We start from the raw sequence: 18,150 nt of genomic DNA on the forward strand, positions 1-18,150 counted from the left end.
ATATATATATATATATATATATATATATATATATATATATATATATACACAGTACATACCAAAATTTTGGACACAACTTCTCATTTAGGTGTGTCAAAAGGTTTGGTCTGTACTGTAGCTATGAATTCAACTGAAAAAACTTGTGAAAAAAATATATTTCAGGTGGTCAAATAGCAAATAGTAAATAGTGGAGCTCTGCAGCCTCCTACTGGTAAAAGTTATTTGTAGTTGTGTTTTTTTTACTTTTAAAACTGGATTTTCCAAAAGATGGGCAAAAATCTTACACTAAACCATGTGAAATTATCCATGTTATCCCCATGAATTAAAGTTAGAAATGTGGATCTTTTATAAAGTGAATTTTTCCATATCGCACAGCCCTAGTTTCAGATCGCGACTTCAAATTGCGTATCCCGAATCATTTGACTTTGATCAGGACTTCAAATCGCAGATTGTAAATCATTTGATTTAGATTGGAAGTTTGCGTAACGTAAATCATTTGATTCCGATTGGTACTTCTGAGTGTGTAGTGCAAATTATTTGCCATTTAAATCAAATGATTTGCTATACGTGCTCCGAAGATCGGAACTTCGGAGTGGGTTTGCAAATCTTTTGCTTTAAATCAACACTTCAGGGCGCTGAGCCTCGAATCATTTGCTTTAAATTGGAACTTCGGAGCACAGAGCACGAATCATTTGTTTCAGATTGGGACTTCAAATCGCATGTCCCAAGTCATTTGATTTAGATTTGGACTTTGCAGTGGGTTTGTGAATCATTTGACTTGGATCGGGATATGAAATTATGTATTTTTTTCAAATCAAATGATTCATGCACTGATAATCGGAACGTTGGAGTGGGTTCACAAATCTTTAGCTTTAAATTGAAACTTTAAAGCATGAATCATTTGATTTAGATCAGAATGGACTCTTAAACCATTTAGTAAATTGTAATGATTAAAATCCAATTATTTTCGATACATGATCTGAAGATCGGAACTTTGGAGTGAGTTCGCAAATCTTTTGCTTTAAATTGGAACTTCAGGGCGTGAATCATCTGATTCAGATCGGGACTTTGAAGCATGTAACACTAATCATTCGATTTAGATCAGAAGGGGTTCATAAATTATTTAGCGAATTTAATAATTTGAATAAAATGATTCATGCTCCCAAGATCGAAACTTTGGAGATGGTTCACGAATATTCGCTTTAAATTGGAACTTCAAAGCACAAATCATTTGATTTAGATCAGAACAGGTTTGTAAACCATTTAGCAAATTGTAATGATTCAAATCAAATTATTTGCAAAACATGATCCGAAGATCGGAACTTTGGAGTGTGTGTGAATAATTTGTTTTAAATCAGAATGGATTCATAAATAATTTAGCGAATTGAATGATTCAAATCGAATGATATGTGATATGTGCTCCAAAGATTGGAACTTCAAAGTGGGTTTGCAACTCTTTAGATTTAAATCTTAACTTTGGAGTGCAGAGCGCGAATCATTTGATTCAGATTGAGACTTCGGAGCATGTAGTGTGAAACCATTTAATTTAGATCAGAACAAGTTCGTGAGTCATTTAGCAAATTGAATGTTTCAAATCAAATAATTTGCGATATGCGCTCCGAAGATAGGAGCTCAGGACTTCGGCGTGCCGAGTGCAAATCTTTTGATTCAGATCGGGACTTAGGTGTGTGTTTGCGAATCAGCGACTTACAGCGATTTCCAAATCTCTTTTTTTTTTCTGATTTTTTTTTTTAGAAAGTAGAAAACAACAAACTATTAAGGTAACACAGTTGAAAAAAATATACACACATCCCTTAAGAAAATTACAATAGTAAAAGTGTAGTATGCTTTATAATAGTTTAGTAGTGCTTCACTTTTTTTTCCCTTTTTTTTTATCTTTCCTTGAAAATCTAAAAAGTAGTGCTTGAATTTCATTTTACAGTATTTGCACAAACCCTGAAAATGCAATAACGTCTTTTTCCTTCAGGTGGAAGCCCCCTTCATCCCCAAGTGCAAAGGCCCGGGCGACACCAGCAACTTCGACGACTACGAGGAAGAAGAAATCCGGGTCTCTTTCACAGAGAAATGTGGAAAGGAGTTTGCTGAATTCTAGAAGCAGCAGCGGAGGAGAGGGATGGAGAGAAATTAGATGTGGGGCAACAGAGAGAAGAAAACGTTTTCCAGGGTGGTGGTGATGATAATGATGATGGACTGGACTGAGCCTTATCCGGTAACAACAACGTAAAGCCCCTCACACACAGACGGATGGATGGATGGAGGGAGAAGAAGAACAAAGTCCTGAGAGAGACGCCAGCAGTGTTGCCTTTTCAGATCCTTCGTCACTTGTTACTTGTCCATTTTCATGTTTTCCCTCTTGTTTTGGTAGCCAGGGTCCATTGGGCAGAGATTCGGTCACTTCTCTGTAACCGGCTGGCATGGGGATATTTGTGACTTCTTCTTTTTGTTTTTCCAGAGATATAGTGGTTACTTTCTGGTACTGAATTTTGGCTTCTCCAGAGAAAATTACCCAACCCCCCCGAACCCATTTTTTTTTTTTTTTTTTTTTAAATTAGCAAAGGTGTCCTTGCTCTGTAGTTCTCCATCATGTTTACTTCCAGTGCACCTATTGGCACCAAATACAAAATCAACCCGATTTTTTTTTTATTAGTTTGACACGTCATTCATTTCTCATCCTTCAAATTTCTCATTGGCTACAGTGCTCTAAGATCAGGCAGAATCAGCCGCTTAGTATAAATCGTCTTTGTTTTGACTATTTAGTGTATTTTAAGCCAGTTTGTGTGTGTTTAAGCCAATAGGATGTGCTTTGGGTTAAAATGGCCACTGGTAAAACCATAACACTACTTTATATTACACATCTGTAGCATGTAAACATACTTGAAACTCCAAATCCATTATTTTACGCTTTTTCTCAAATTGCTTTGGTTCTAAGATAAATTTTCAGAGAAGTGAAGGAATACAGTGAATATACAGTGAACGGCTTGTAACACAGCTGGTTGTTTTAAAAAGATGCTTTTAAAGGAATAGGAGAGCACTGTTTCTGTGATTACACTGGGTTCCCGGTGGATAGGTGGATAATGTTTTTTTTTTAAATTATTATTATTATTATTCTTTTCTGCCGTGTCGCCTGCTAGTGACCAATCCCTTTGTTTAACTAAACAGGTATTTCTCTTTATAATAACCCTCTCCTGACAGCAAAATTAGGCCGATTTCCAATTCGTTTTAACTCTCTAAGGCTTCACTAATCAATTTCTGCTTTAAATAAGCTTGTTGTTCATGTAGACTTTACCGTGTGCTATTAAGATATCGACCAGTTAGTGAAGCTCAGTTCGGCCTGTTGGAATATCGTCCAACGAACTGATCAAACTTTGTTTGCTTTCTATCTTGCTCTGTAACTTTGTAGGATGCAAGACAATCTAAACGCAAACGTCCCCTTGATTTCGTTTTTGGTTTTTGTCGTTGTGGCGTAATGCGTAGTGCGTTGTAAAGATTAAATTTTTTCGCATCAATGCATATTCAAATCGATTTTGACGGTCAAGTGTAACTTCTGCGCCAGTAGTGGCACCAAACTGAACTGCAGTCTGTTTGTTAGAGCATTGGAAAGGATATAATATATTAAGAATGAAAAAAGTCATTTATTTTGTGATTTTGCTGCTGCTAGTGGCGCAGAATTGACTCAAAATTGAGACGCCCACCTTCGCTTATAACTCAGTCCTTGATTTCTGGTGTTTGTTTTGGTTTATTTCCTTTTGTTATGATGACTAGTCTAACTTATTGGTGCCAGGTTATTAGTATTTCAAACTCGTAAAAACGGACACCGAATGGCTGTGCTGCCCTTAAAATTGCAGTACAAGATCAAATACTGCTCATTTCCCTCTCAGGAAGTGTTACGTCACTGTACCCTTTCAGATTCGCAGCCAAAACAGACCGGATCAGATCAGTTTTTGATTATTCGGGTGCTCATCCAGCTTTAAAAAAACACAGATGAGCGAAAGGCCGGAGTTTAAATTTCACAAACCATTAGAGCAGGATTAGACTTTCTCTCCCTCACTCTTTTCCCTGCATGCCTAGCAATTACTGGGACATTTTCTCGCCCTGTTTCTGCAGACTTTGTCATAAAATGGGTGTACAAACAGGAGAACAGCTCCATCTCTTGGTTTGAGTAGCTGGAAAACAAAACAATCAGTGTTTAAGGAATGCGTCTGTGCGTTTAGATTACCCAGCAGGCTCTTCTGCGCTGGTCTTGTGACGCTAGAAGCAACGTAAGACTATCTTCAACTGGTGCAGTGAGTTCTCTCATCTTAGAGCTCGATGGCACCTTTCATAACACCTTTTTTTGTCAGAGCATGGAAATACTTGACACTTTTTTTGGCGGTATTCATATGTGGTCCCTCTATCTCTGGCTCCCGTCCCTTTCTTTCAGATACATGGGTGTCACGCATCCTTCAGTCTCTCACTCATCTGTTCATTCACATCGTCGGTCATCTTTTTTTGTGTGTGTGTGCGTGTGTGTGTGCGCATCAGTCCATGATACAGTTTGCCTTTGTACACATCCAGTTTCCTACACTCTTCTATTTGCTTTTTAAAAAAGAAAATCATGAAGAAAACATTTGATTTACTTTTGCATATTTTCTAAGTGTATTTTCAATAACAGGAGTCTCTTTCCTCCCGACATGGGTATGGTGATGGTGTAGTCTATTGTACCTTCTCGGGAAACAATACTGTATATTCTCTGCCTTTAACAGTCTTAATTATTTTACCTTCTGGAGAAGTTGACGGATACCCGTAGGACACATCGAGTATGTTTAAAAAAAAAATACACAGAATAATATTTTGCAACATGTATCATTCCAATAAAGTTTTAATTGTTAAAATTACAACAATGTGGTTCAAGAATGTTATTGCTCTGAATTTTTATTTATCCGTCACAGGTGTATATATCCTGGACCACAAAACTAGTCGTAAGTAGCATGGGTATATTTGTAGCAATGGCCAACAATACGTTTTCTGGGTCAAAATTATCGATTTTTCTTTTATGCCAAAAATCATTAGGATATTAGGTAGCGATCATGTTCCATGAAGATAATTAGTACGTTTTCTACCATAAATATATCAAAACTTAATTTTTGATTAGTAATATGCACTGTTCAGAACTTTATTTGAACAACTTTAAGGGCGATTTTCATAATATTTAGATATTTTCCACCCTCAGATTACAGATTTTCAAATGGTTGTATCTCAGCCAAATATTGTCCTATCCTAACAAACCATGTTGATGGAAAGCCTAATTCGTATTTGAAGGGATCTGTAATGTCATTGCATCATTTTCCTGCAAGTCTAGTCATTAGTCACATGATGTTTTGTCTCAAAAAATGACTGGCCAGCAGAGCTGAGCTGAGAATCCATGAACATTGATGGATCAATTATCATGAAATTCGGGTGGACCTGCTGGGCAAGTTTTTTTTGTTTTGTTTTTTTTTTTAGATGCATTGAAATTCTTATAAATCTTTTGAAGATGACCTACTACATTTGCTAAAATGTGAAGCGCACTGCACAATACCGTATCCTACAATGCAAAGCTTATAATTTGACGTTTCATTTCTAGTTTGATCAATAAATCAGTACTTTGATCCACAATTCTTTTCTTTTTACACATTTTTCCTTACCAATTTGATTGGACTGACAATTTAAGATGTATGACTTTTAAAAATGATTTAGTAAGAATAACACATGACTCTTGATATTTGTGACTCTGGACCATAAAACCAGTCTTGAGTAGCACGGGTATATTTGATGCAATAGCCAAAAATACAACATATGGGTCAAAACATTTTATTTTATGGCAAAAATCATTAGGATATTAAGTATGTTCAATGAAGATATTTTGTAAATTTCCTGCCATATATGTAACTTGTGATTAGTAATATGCATTGCTAACAACTTCACTTGGACAAATTTAAAGGCAATTTTCTCAATATTTAGATTTTTTGCACCCTCAGATTCCAGATTTTCAAATAGTTGTATCAATGTAAATCTTATTTATTCTCAATTTAATCTCACTTTCAAAAAGTTGACCCTTGTGACTGGTTTTGTGGTCCAGGGTCACATTTGATTCTCGCCTGAAGCACAATGAGTTCAGGATACTACTGTTTAAAATGTTTATTGCTGCATAAACGCCTTATTTTACAAACTATTCGTAATGTAAGTATGTAGTATGCAGTACGTAGCTAACATTCCACTGAGTGCATTGCCTTCTCAACTAATATGATTGGATTGCCAAAAATTGCTATTTTTAATATTTTGATTCCAAAATAGCCGTCTGAATTAAATGAGTGTAAATGAAAAGTTTACTATTGTAAACATCTTATTTTTCCCGTAAGAATGGGCCATTTGTACATTTTATGGTTCTGGCTTCCGGTCTCGTCCAGCTTTTTTTAGCTGTACAAAACAGCTTGTTTTGCTGCTTGAAATTGCAAATTGGCATGTCTTACCATATTATTTTAATGTATTGTCTTAATTATGAACACACTGATTTGCAGTGCAGACAGTTTTACCATTTACTGCACATTTTTATTCTCATTTTCCTATAGCGGATAATGAACCGCAAGTCTTGTCCATAAGCTTACAGGCACGTTGAAGAATAAAGTGGAAATATTATGTAGTAGGTTAGATTATTAGACCTGATTGGCAAAAAGGTTTCAAAATAACTGGCTGAATTAAACAAGGAGAATAAATGAGAAGTTTACCATTGTTTCCACTATTTTTAATGGCAAAAAATTGTATCTGACTTTCAGTCTCAACCGCATCCAGCTACTTTTAGCTGTACAAAACACCTTGTTTTGCTGCTTGTAATATTGCAAACTGGTGTGTCTTACCATATTATTTTAATGCATTATCTTTGTCGTGAGCACACTGATTTGTAGTGCAAGCCATTTTAACATTTACCGCACTTATTCCCATTATTTCCCTAATGAAACGGAAGTCTCGCACATTTACAAAAACAGAATTACTCCCGCGTTGAAAATTAAGGTGGATAATACGGACTTTTTCACGTGGTGCTTAGCAAAAACAGAAATGCACCATATGCTAGCACTGCATTCCAAAACAGCCATTTAAGCCGCACGGAAACGTGCAACCGAGCAACGCCTCCTTAAATCTCCTAGTGGCGGGCCGCGCATCTCGCATTCCACCTTAAGCGCTCAATGTGATCAACGCACGCGTACAGTATGTTTCCGTTTTTTTCCTCCAGCGCGCTCGCACCGCGGCTCGAAAGACTGCGAGCGTCACGTCGAAGGCAACACTGACGCACTTCATCCACTCTATCAAGCTTGAAGCCCATTAGGAATAATGTCCGAGCCGTACCGCGAATGGATCCTGGGCTCCATAGACTCACTGAGGTCGCGAAAAGCGCGACCGGACCTGGACAGAATTTGCAGAATGGTTAAAAGACGACACGGCTCGGACTGGGACCGAACCCGGTCAGAACTGGAAAAACTGATAGAGGAGCAAACGGTGCTGAAAGTCAACTATAAAGGCTCGGTTTCCTATCGCAACGCGGCGAAGGTGCTAAGAGGCAGGAGGAAAACCGAGCAGAGCAAGTGTGCGGTGAAACAGCCTTCTCTCGCGGACTGGAGCGCCGGCGACAGCGCTCTGGGTCCCGTGGATGAGGATCACATGGAGGACATGGAAGTAAGTCGTTTTGCGCTCCGGCAAAAACGAGACGCGGAATGTCAAGCATTAGTAACGTTAGTGTTTTTATAACTAGTTGAACTGTTCAGGCGTGTGCAACATGAACGCGCGGACTGGCGCAGACGGGGAGCGGCACGAATCTTCATGAGCGTCGGAAAATCGCCAACAATGGAAGCGCTTGGTCTGCGAGGTCGAAATCTTTCAGAGCGAGTTTTTGTGTGCGCTGGATGAGTCCGTCGCGGTAAAATCCTTGCCAATTAATCAAAACTCGCTTTTGCACAGCAGGGGAAAGTCGCCAAAACATCACGGATCCGCCGACTGACGCATTTCGCACAAGGAGCGACACCGGCGGAGACAATTAGCCTATTAGCGATTATTTAAAGATTTTTTTGCGCTTGTGCGCGTCGTGACCGAGTAAATACGACAATTTATAGGGATCATAGAAGCGCAGGTCATTAAGACGGGCTGCTAGATGATCCTTTATGCCCGTGCACGCGAAGTGCGAACGAAGTCGTCAGCGGGGCTCGTGAACTTGCCGTACTTATTCATCGCGGGTTCACATGTGAACAAACGCGGAGGTTAGTTTTAGTTGTGCTTTAAAGGGGAAAATGTCGGCTGTAGCCACGTTTAACATTGGCTTGCTTTGGGACGCGCTTGTCTCAGACAGGCAGCGCGCCTCGGAGCGAAGCGCGGCGGGTTCATGAATATTAACTAGGCTGCGTGAAGGACGCCAGTGGCGTGCCTTATTAATATACATGAGCTTAGAAAGCTTCTCCTCTCAGAGAACGCTGACGAATCTCACGTAGCTTAATATTCATAAGCCCGCCCGCTTGATTCTGAAGCAGCCGCGGAACGTTACGTAAATTAATATTCATGAGCCCGCCCCGCTTCACTCTCAGGGCGCGCTGATGCCTGCCGCCGGAGAACCGAGTCCGAGTTCAGCGCGCCTTCGTTCAGCAAACTCGCTCCGTAATGTTCCTCATACTGTTTGAATAAGTTATTTCAACGTGCTCACTACTGTTAGTAACGATCCTTAGCACATTGTGACAACCAAAACCGGCGTTCAAAGCGTACGAAAAAACGGGCGAAGAGGAATTTCTGGCTCGCTCCTGTCTGAATAAACAGTGCGTGCGGCCTCCAGCTCGACTCGACGATAATCCAGTTTTGCAGAGAGACGGATTGAGCAAAATCACAAAGTGTAGTAGTCGAAATCTGTTCGTTTACTTTACATATAAAATACCGGTACATTCTAGTATGGCTAATCATCATGAAGTCATGTGCTAATAGATGTTTTCTTCTCCCCATCATTTTGGGATTTGGCTTGCTTTTTAGTGAAAATATTCCTGAGCTGTTGAACATTTTCAGCGTTATTGCACAGGACAGTTCAGTGAACCAGTGTCAGGGCATGTTGACACACTAATATGGGTTAAGAGTCTGCCATCAAAACGTTTATTACTTCAGGAAAATGTAAACAGTTAAACAATTAGGAAACTCAAAACCGTCTGTGAAACAAAAACAAATAAAACAGAATCTGAAAAAAAACTGCAACTTGGCCTCAAAAATTGGGACATTATGTAAAACATCTTCAGAATGAACCTTTGAAAATCTGCCTTCATTATATAGAGGGTTTGCACAGTTAAATACATTAAATACATCTAATTTATGCTGTCTAGACCATGGAAAAATGAGTGGAAGCTGTTAAATCATATACAGATTTAGGGGTGCGATATTTTGACAAACTAAAGTTGATAGGAAGATGATTTAAGATATTAAGATATTAGCCTAATATTTCACCTACCTGACCGGAAATGATAAGAACAAACATTCAAGTTGTCAAAATACTTGGCCTGGAAATCCTGGTTCTGTTTGGCCAACCACCAGCGCCTTTTGTTCCTCAGACAGTTTTTTGCGCTCTTCTACTTGTTTTGTTATAAGTTTTGGCAGTCTATAGTACTCCAAATGTTTTTCCTAGTCCAAATGATTAGTACAGCCCGAAACATGACATTAATTGCATATTTTTCTGATTATTTCTGCTGAAAATGATCAAGTTTCATTCGATTCAGTAGCATTGTTTACATTCATTGCCGTCAATTGACGACATGTTGTGAAAACACTACAGATGAATCAGTCATTCTTTTTGTGGGGAGTCATTTTAGCAGCGAAAAACTATGACAGAACTAGAAATTCAGAAAAGAGAAATTTACAAAAAATTATGCAAATTTAACATGAGATGTTTGAAACCACTGCATTTTTGCAATATTGGACTTGTAATTCTTGAAAGATGCACATCCTAATCAAAAAAATCCTTCAGAAATCATCCTGATATGCTGATTTGCTGCTCAAGAAACGTTTTGTAATATTATTATTATCAATATTTAAAACAGTTGAGTACAATTATCCAGGATTCTTTGGTGAATATGAGGTTTAAAGGAAAAGTGTTTATTTAAATAAAAAAATTTCAACCAATTTAATGCATCCTTGATGAATAAAAGTGTAGTGTATTTACATTTATTAGATCATTTATATAAAAATTGAAAGTGTGTTTCAAATGGCAGATGCAATGCATTTTGTTAAATCCTCTTGTTGCATTGGTTTGTATCCAGTCCTGGCGGTAATCAAAGCATGCTTAAAATTGATGATAATAATTATAATGCTGCTGCAATCTTTTTAGGACGAGATGTCCACGACAGCAGGAATGGACAGCAGTATGGATGAGGAGGGAGATGAGAGCAGTCTGGACGCCATGTGTGCTCAAAGCACCGCTGACTCGGGCATCAGCATGAGTCCCATCACCAGCAGTAACACCAGTCAGCCTCTTCCCTCACCCACGTCCTCAAAGAACTCCCCTACCCATGATGCTCTGAGGCAGGACACCGACAGCGCTTACATCCTACCTGAGCACATACAGCCAGCAGTCCAGCAAGACACAGGTACTCAAGTCAATTTGGAGATTTTGAACTAACTTCTCAAGATAAAATACTAAGTGATTTGAAAATTAGTTCTAGTCAGTCTTTTGTAACTTGTAGTGATCTATAAGTTAAAAGGTTGGGAAATTCTGTCATAATTATTCACCCTAATGTCGCTCTAAACCTGTAAGACCTTCAGTCATCTTTAGAACACAAATTAAGATATTTGTGATGGAATCCAAGAGCTTTCTGACCCTGCATAGACAGCAACGCAACTGACACGCTCAAGGCCCAAAAAGATAGTAAGGACATCATTAAAATGGTCTATACTTTTTGTGTGCCAAGAAGAAAAAAAAAAGTAGTCAGTTATCGCCACACGTTCATGACAGTACCATCCATGATAATTGTGTAACCAAATATGTTTCTCTGAAGCTCTCCTACGCTTAAATGACTAATAAAATAAGCAAGTGTAGGTACAACAATCTGTCTTTCTTGAATATACATTGAATATATTTTTTCTGATGTAAGTCTGAAATGGAAAAACATGCAAGTTTTACACTAGCAGTCAAAAGTTTTTGAACAGTAAGATTTTTTATGTTTTAAAAGTCTCTTCTGCTCACCAAGCCTGCATTTATTTGATCCAAAGTACAGCAAAAATGGCAAAATTGTGAAATATTTTTATTTTTTTACTATTTAAAATAACTGTTTTCTATTTGAATATATTTTAAAATGTAATTTATTCCTGTGATTTCAAAGCTGAATTTTTAGCATGATTACTTCAGTCATATGATGGTTCAGAAATCATTCAAATATTTTGAGTTGCTGCTCAAAAAACATTTATTCATATTATAACCAAGTTACAACCCAGTCGAAAACTGCTGAGTATAATGTTTTCAGGTTTGTTGATGGATAAAAAATTCAGAAGAACAACATTTATCTGAAATAGAAATCACTTGTAACATTATAACTGTCTTTATAATCACTTTTGATCAATTGAAAGCATCCTTGCTAAATAAAAGTATTAATTTCTATATATTCTGACTCCAAACATTTGAATGGTATAGTGTAGAAATGCTTTTTATTTCAGAAAAATGCTGATCTTTGGATCTGTCCATCAAAGAATCCTGAAAAAAAAATTACTCAGCTGTTTTAAATATTGATGATAATAAAAACAATAACAGAAAAAAGTTTCTTGAACAGCATATGAGAATGATTTCTGAAGGATCATGTGACACTTAAGACTGGAGTAATGATGCTGAAAATTCAGCTTTGATCACAGGAATAAATTACATTTAAAAATATATTCTAGTGGAAAGCAGTTATTTTAAATAGAAAAATATTTCACAATATTGCTGCTTTTGCTGTGTTTTGGATCAAATAAATGCAGACTTGGTGAGTAGACGAAATTAAAAAAAAAAAAGACATTAAAAATCTAACTTCAAAAACTTTAGCCTGGTAATGTAGCATCCATCAGTTTATTACAATTCTGTGTTCTTATTTCATTCATTTTCTGCCAAATTCAGACATTGCAATGCATGTCAAGGAGTTGGATATTTTAATAATTGTTGAGAGTGACAGACCTCCATCAGAACAAGCCAAGAATTGAGCAAAAACAGTCTGTAAATATGTAAGACGTCAGCCTACGGAGATTTGAGGCAGTATCTGTCATTGTAACCCACAGGATCTGTGACGCTCGTGCAGCAGCCAGCGGCCATCTGTCTCTCCGCTCTTCAAGTCGAGGAGGGGCCGAGAGAGGAGGAGAGCTCGATCACCTCTCTTCCACTGCTGTCAGACTGCGCAGCCACGCCGGTAAGCATCCTGCACCTCCAATCACAGCACATCTGTCCTGTTCCTCTGCGTCATATTGTGTCTGTCTGTCATCAGGACGAGGCAGTGATGTCAGACGGAGGGCCTAATGCTGTGCCTGATCCTGTTGAGGAGGGTGAGGATTCTGCCTGTGCTTTGCAAATTTCATATAGTATCTGTCAACCTACTGGACGTTAAATTTTGATTCGAAATTGTGGATTCTCAGGTGAAATGTGCACCAAGAGCACAACAGAAGAAGAAGTTGTTAACAATGGAGGGGAGAATAATGGAAAGTGAGTAAAAGCCAATTATTCTTTGAAGAATTCGAGACAAAACATGGAAAGTTGTTGTGTGTCATTTCTGTGGCATCAAACAGAATAACAGTAATGTAACAGTAAACTCAGTCAAATTTCATCATATACACTGTCAATTTTTAATGGTTTTTAAAGACGTTTCTTATGCCCATCAAGGCTGCATTTATTTGATCAAAAAACTGTAATATTGTGAAATATTATTTCAATTTTAGTCGAGACACAGCAGGTGAATAGGGTAAAAAAAACTTACTCAGTTGATTGATTACACTGATAATTGCAAACATTTTTTGTATTACAATTTTTCTGAAATGCTGGTTTTTAATATGCAAATTATGCATTATTTAATTTTTTTTTTTTTTTTACATATTAGAGTCAAATGTTTTACAGAAGGAATTGTAGGTATCTAATTTTGTCACTTCGTAATTTAGAAAATACTTAGACCAGGCTGAAAACTATATATATATGTGACCCTGGACCACAAAACCAGTCTTAAGTCGCTGGGGTATGTTTGTAGCAATAGCCAAAAATACATTGCATGGGTCCAAATTTTTGATTTTTTCTTTTATGCCAAAAATCATTAAGAAATTAAGTAAAGTTCATGTTCCATGAAGATTTTTTGTAAAATTCCTACTGTAAACATATCAAAATGTAATTTTTGATTAGTAATATGCATTGTTAAGAACCTAATTTGGACAACTTTAAAGGTGATTTTCTCAGTCTTTTTGATTTTTTTGCATCCTCAGATTTCTGATTTCAAATAGATGTATCTCGGCCAAATATTGTCCTATCCTAACAAACCATACATCAATAGAAAGCTTATTTATTGATCTTTCATATGATGTATAAATCTCAGTTTTGTCAAATTTAACCTTATGACTGGTTTTGTGGTCCAGGGTCACATATGTATATATATATTTTTTTTTTTTAGTTTTTTGGGGAATAAAATGTTGTATAAAATCAAGCATAATTATATATAAACAAATCCCTCTGTAAAAACCTTCAGGATATAGTCAAGAATAAAAATGTAAAGTTTGGTGTGTGTAAGTAATACTGAAGTGGAGATTTGTGGCTCAGTGTAGGAGAACAAACTCATTTTTGAGAAAACGGCCTTTAAAAATATGTGACCCAGGACCACAAAACCAGTCATAAGGTTAAATTTGACAAAACTGAGATGTATACATCATATGAAAGCTCAATAAATAATCTTTTTATTGATATATGGTTTATTAGGATAGGACAATATTTGGCCGAGATACATCTATTTGAAAATCTGGAATCTGAGGATGCAAAAAAATCTAAATACTGAGAAAATCACCTTTAAAGTTGTCCAAATTAAGTTCTTAACAATGCATATTACTATTTAAAAATTACATTTTGATATATTTATATTAGGAATTTTACAAAAAATCTTCATGGAACATGATCTTTACTTAATTTCCTAATGATTTTTGGCATAAAAGAAAAATCAATAATTTTGACCCATGCAATGTATTTTTGGCTATTACTACAAATATACCCCAGCGACTTAAGACTGGTTTTGTGGTCCAGGGTCACATATGTGTTGTAAATGAAAGCTATTGACACAAATAGATAAAGAAACACTTAACAGGGTCTTTTTTGGGGGGTGTTTTCTTTCCACTAGTATGAAAGAACACTTTATGAAAAACCAAAAAAGCCCAAATTCTCAAACTTGACAGGTGCATGAAAAACAGTGTTTTTGCCTGCAGTGTCTCCCCTTAAAATAACTGTTTTCTTTGTGTATATATTTTAAAGTGTTATTTTTTCCCGTGATACAAAGTTTAATTGTTCAGCATCATTACTGCAGTTTTCAGTGTCCCATGATCCTTGAGAAATCATTCTAATATGCTGATTTATTATCAATGTTGAAAGCCGTTGTTCTGCTTAATTTTGTTTTTGGAACATGTGATACTTTTTTCAGGATTCTTTGACCAATAAAAGGTTAAAAAGAACAGCATTTATTTAAAATAGAAAGGTTTTCTAACAATATACATTACTGTTGAAAACTTTGGGGTCTGTAAATTGTTATTGTTTCTTTTTTAAAAAGAAATTAATACTTTTTATTGACCAAGGATATGTTAAATTAATAAAAAGTGATAGCATAGATTTACATTGTTAGGAAAGATTTATATGTGACCCTGGCCCACAAAACCAGTCTTAAGTCGCTGGGGTATATTTGTAGCAATAGCCAAAATAACTAAATTTTGATTAGTAAAATGCATTGTTAAGAACTTAATTTGGACAATTTAAAGGTGATTTTCTCAGTATTTTGATTTTTTTGCATCCTCAGATTCCAGATTTTCAAATAGACGTATCTCGGCCAAATATTGTCCTATCCTAACAAACCATACATCAATAGAAAGCTTATTTATTGAGCTTTCATGTGATGTATAAATCTCAGTTTTGTCAAATTTAACCTTATGACTGGTTTTGTGGTCCAGGGTCACATTTTTCGAATAAATGCTGTTCTTTTTAACTTGTTATTCATTAAAGAATCCTGAAAAAAGAATCACAGGTTCCAAAAATATTTGGCAGCCAACTGTTTCCAACATTGATAATTCTAATAATAAATCAGCATATGAGAATGATTTCTGAAGGATCATGTGACACTGAAGACTGGAGTAACCGCTGATGAAAATTCAGCTTTGCATCACAGGAATAAATTACATTTTAAAGTATATTCAAATAAAAAAACATAATTTTATATTGTAATAACATTTTGCAATTTTGTGCGAACACACCAAAAAGCAGATACTTCTGCAATAGCTCTAAGAACTATGAAAGGGTTCCTCCGGTGCCAAATCCCTATTGTTGTTATGATATAATAAAGTCTAGTCTAAATTGCTTGTTTACTTTGAGGTTTTAATCTGTTTTTGTTTGTTCTCAGTGATGTGATAAAGAAAGAAATTGGGCAGGACCCTTTGCTTTGGAGCGTGGCCGATGTAGCCAGTTACTTTACGTCTGTGGGATTCCCTGAGCAGGCACTGGCTTTTAGGACACAGGTTAGTATTGTGGTTAACCAAACCTGTCAAAAGCATGTTCTTGTCTATTTTATAGATCAATTTGTTATTTTTGTATAATAAAAAAATCTACAAATCTACCGTATACTAGTGAGGGTGGATTCTGCTTTTTAATTCGAAGTCATTACAAGTTTTATTGATCTACACACCCAAAGTATTGGTTGAGCGCAGTATTTCAACATCTTTTTTTTTTTTCATTTGAACCCAAAGCCTAAAGAATACACTGCTGTTTAAATGTTTGGGATTAGTATGATTTTTCAATGTTTTATTTCTCTTCTGCTCATTAAGACTGCATTTACTTGATAAAAGAAAAAAAAACTGTAGTATTGTAAATTATTATTACAGTTAAAAATGTTTTTCTGTTTTAGTATTTTTTTAAATAGAATTTATTCCTGTGATGCAAAGCTGAATTTTCATCAGCCATTACTCCAGTCTTGAGTGTCACATGATCTTTCAGAAATCATTCTAATATGCTGATTTTTTTTTATCAATGTTTATGTATGCTGCTTAATATTTTTTTGGAACCTGTGATACTTTGTTCAGGATTCTTTGATGAATAAAAAGGTAAAAAGAACATCATTTATTAAAAAGAAGTCTTTGCTATGACTTTTTGTCAATTTAACACCTTGGTGAATAAAAGTGTAAATTTCTAAAATAAAAAGTAGAAATGGTACATTTTTAACTTTTTATTTATTAAACATTCCTAAAAAATATCACAGGTTCCAACTAAATATTAAGCAGCACAACTGTTTCCAACCTTGATAATGAATCAGCATATTAGAATGATTTCTAAAGGGTCATGTGACACTAAAGACTGGAGTAATGATGCTGAAGATTCAGCTTTGCATCACCAGAATAAATTACATTTTAAAATGTGTTCACAAAAATTGAAATAATATTTCATAATATTACTGTTTTTTTCAGGATTTTTGATCAAACAAATGCAGCCTTGATGAGTATAACTTCTTTAAAAAAACATTAAAAATCTAAATGATCAACATCTTTTGATCTTTTTAAATCTTAATTTTAGTTTTTAAATTGCTATTTCCAGGTAAAGTTAATGGAAGTTAATAAAATGAATACAATTTCTGTAGTGAATATATATTTTTCTAGTTATGCTCAGCTGTAAAATATTCAGTCACTTTGTAAGTGCAGTTTCAATAAATGATTTTTAAAAATTCTTATTCAGGAATCACAAATGAATGCAAAAGCAGTGAAAGTTCAAGACACGGGAAAACTAAAATTAAAAAATCCGAATGCAACAGGAATACAAAAATAGGAAAATTACAAACACTCCTCAAAAGTAAAACAAATCCTCTGCATATTTTTACCAAAATCAAGTTACTACAGCTTGTCCAACAAAAAGGTCACTTTTTTTTCTCAAACAAACCTTGTGATACTTGCTTACAAACATATGACCATAATTATGTGAATAATTTGGGGGAAAAAAAAAAAAAAGTGCACCACTGAGTTAAAGTATGTAGCTATACACTATATGCATTCAAAAGGTTGGGTTTGGTAAGATTTTATAAATTTTCTATTTCAATATATATTAAAATGTAAAGCAAAGCTGAACTTTCAGCATCAGTGTCACATGATCCTTCAGAAATCATTCTGATTTGCTACTAAAGGAATTATCAATTATGAAAGCAGTTGTGCCGCTTCACATGTGTCCTTTCTAAAAAGTATACCTTTATATCTTTACTTCCAACAGGAAATAGATGGGAAGTCCTTACTGCTGATGCAGCGCAGCGACGTGTTGACCGGTCTGTCGATCAGACTCGGCCCTGCACTTAAAATCTATGAGAATCATGTGAAGGTACTGCAGAGAAGCCACTTTCAGGACGACAGCCGTCTCTTCTCATAGTGCTTGTGTTTTCAGCGAAAACAGACTGAAATTCCCGTGGCTCAGAGCGCTGGCCACGAAACAAGGAGAAACGTTTACTCTTTAAGACTTGATTTGCACAATCCTCCTCAGTTTATCTTCTCTTCTTCCGTGTGAGGACATGCCGCATGATTCAGCCCTGCAGTCTGTTCTTCTGTTCTGTCGGTGTCCTTCTGTCCATCCGTCACAGGGCTGACGGGACCATTCGTCTTAGTAGATGTGTTATTTTTTTTTTTTCTACGGTGGAGCTTTTCATTCACCACTGTTTTTTCCTTCTGTTTGTGTCAGATATGATTTACAGTGTCGCAATATTATATAAACCTTGTTCTTGTCCAATTAAACGTACAATGTTCATCTGTGTTTTACAGCAGTCATAATATGGACATGCAAAGTTAGGAAATAAATTCCAGTTTCAGAATCTGAAACTGCATTTTGTGGCATCAATCTTTTCTGTTATGCATTTTGCCTGCCAAGCAGAGATATGGAGTGAGTTA

At 36.0% G+C, this 18,150-nt stretch overlaps 2 protein-coding genes across 4 annotated transcripts in view; both read left to right on the top strand.

Moving 5' to 3' along the window:
• The window catches only part of prkacaa (protein kinase, cAMP-dependent, catalytic, alpha, genome duplicate a), a 49,601-nt gene extending 44,700 nt beyond the window's left edge, over nucleotides 1-4,901 (top strand). For all 3 annotated transcript variants that reach the window (XM_073837678.1, XM_073837679.1, XM_073837677.1), the window contains exon 10: nucleotides 1,988-4,901. In XM_073837678.1, coding sequence (XP_073693779.1) covers nucleotides 1,988-2,113 — 126 coding nt within the window. In that variant the 3' untranslated portion in view covers nucleotides 2,114-4,901. The remainder of the gene's footprint in view (nucleotides 1-1,987) is intronic.
• Nucleotides 4,902-7,253: 2,352 nt separating this feature from the next.
• Nucleotides 7,254-18,137, top strand: samd1a (sterile alpha motif domain containing 1a). Its single transcript, XM_073837687.1, has 7 exons — nucleotides 7,254-7,707; nucleotides 10,379-10,637; nucleotides 12,295-12,422; nucleotides 12,498-12,555; nucleotides 12,646-12,712; nucleotides 15,639-15,753; nucleotides 17,486-18,137. Exons 1-7 carry the CDS (start codon nucleotides 7,366-7,368, stop codon nucleotides 17,636-17,638), a joined length of 1,122 nt encoding a protein of 373 aa, XP_073693788.1. The 5' UTR covers nucleotides 7,254-7,365; the 3' UTR covers nucleotides 17,639-18,137.
• Nucleotides 18,138-18,150: the final 13 nt, after the last annotated feature.

The sequence above is a fragment of the Garra rufa genome, chromosome 1 (genome assembly GCF_049309525.1).
Source record: "Garra rufa chromosome 1, GarRuf1.0, whole genome shotgun sequence".
Lineage (NCBI taxonomy): Eukaryota > Metazoa > Chordata > Actinopteri > Cypriniformes > Cyprinidae > Garra > Garra rufa.

Excerpts from the sequence above, each read along its gene's own strand:
- samd1a (XM_073837687.1), top strand. The coding sequence starts at position 7,366 with ATGTCCGAGCCGTACCGCGAATGGATCCTGGGCTCCATAGACTCACTG. Across the intron at positions 7,708-10,378 it reads ATCACATGGAGGACATGGAA|GACGAGATGTCCACGACAGC; the intron begins GTAAGTCGTTTT and ends CAATCTTTTTAG. Across the intron at positions 12,556-12,645 it reads GCCTGATCCTGTTGAGGAGG|GTGAAATGTGCACCAAGAGC; the intron begins GTGAGGATTCTG and ends GTGGATTCTCAG.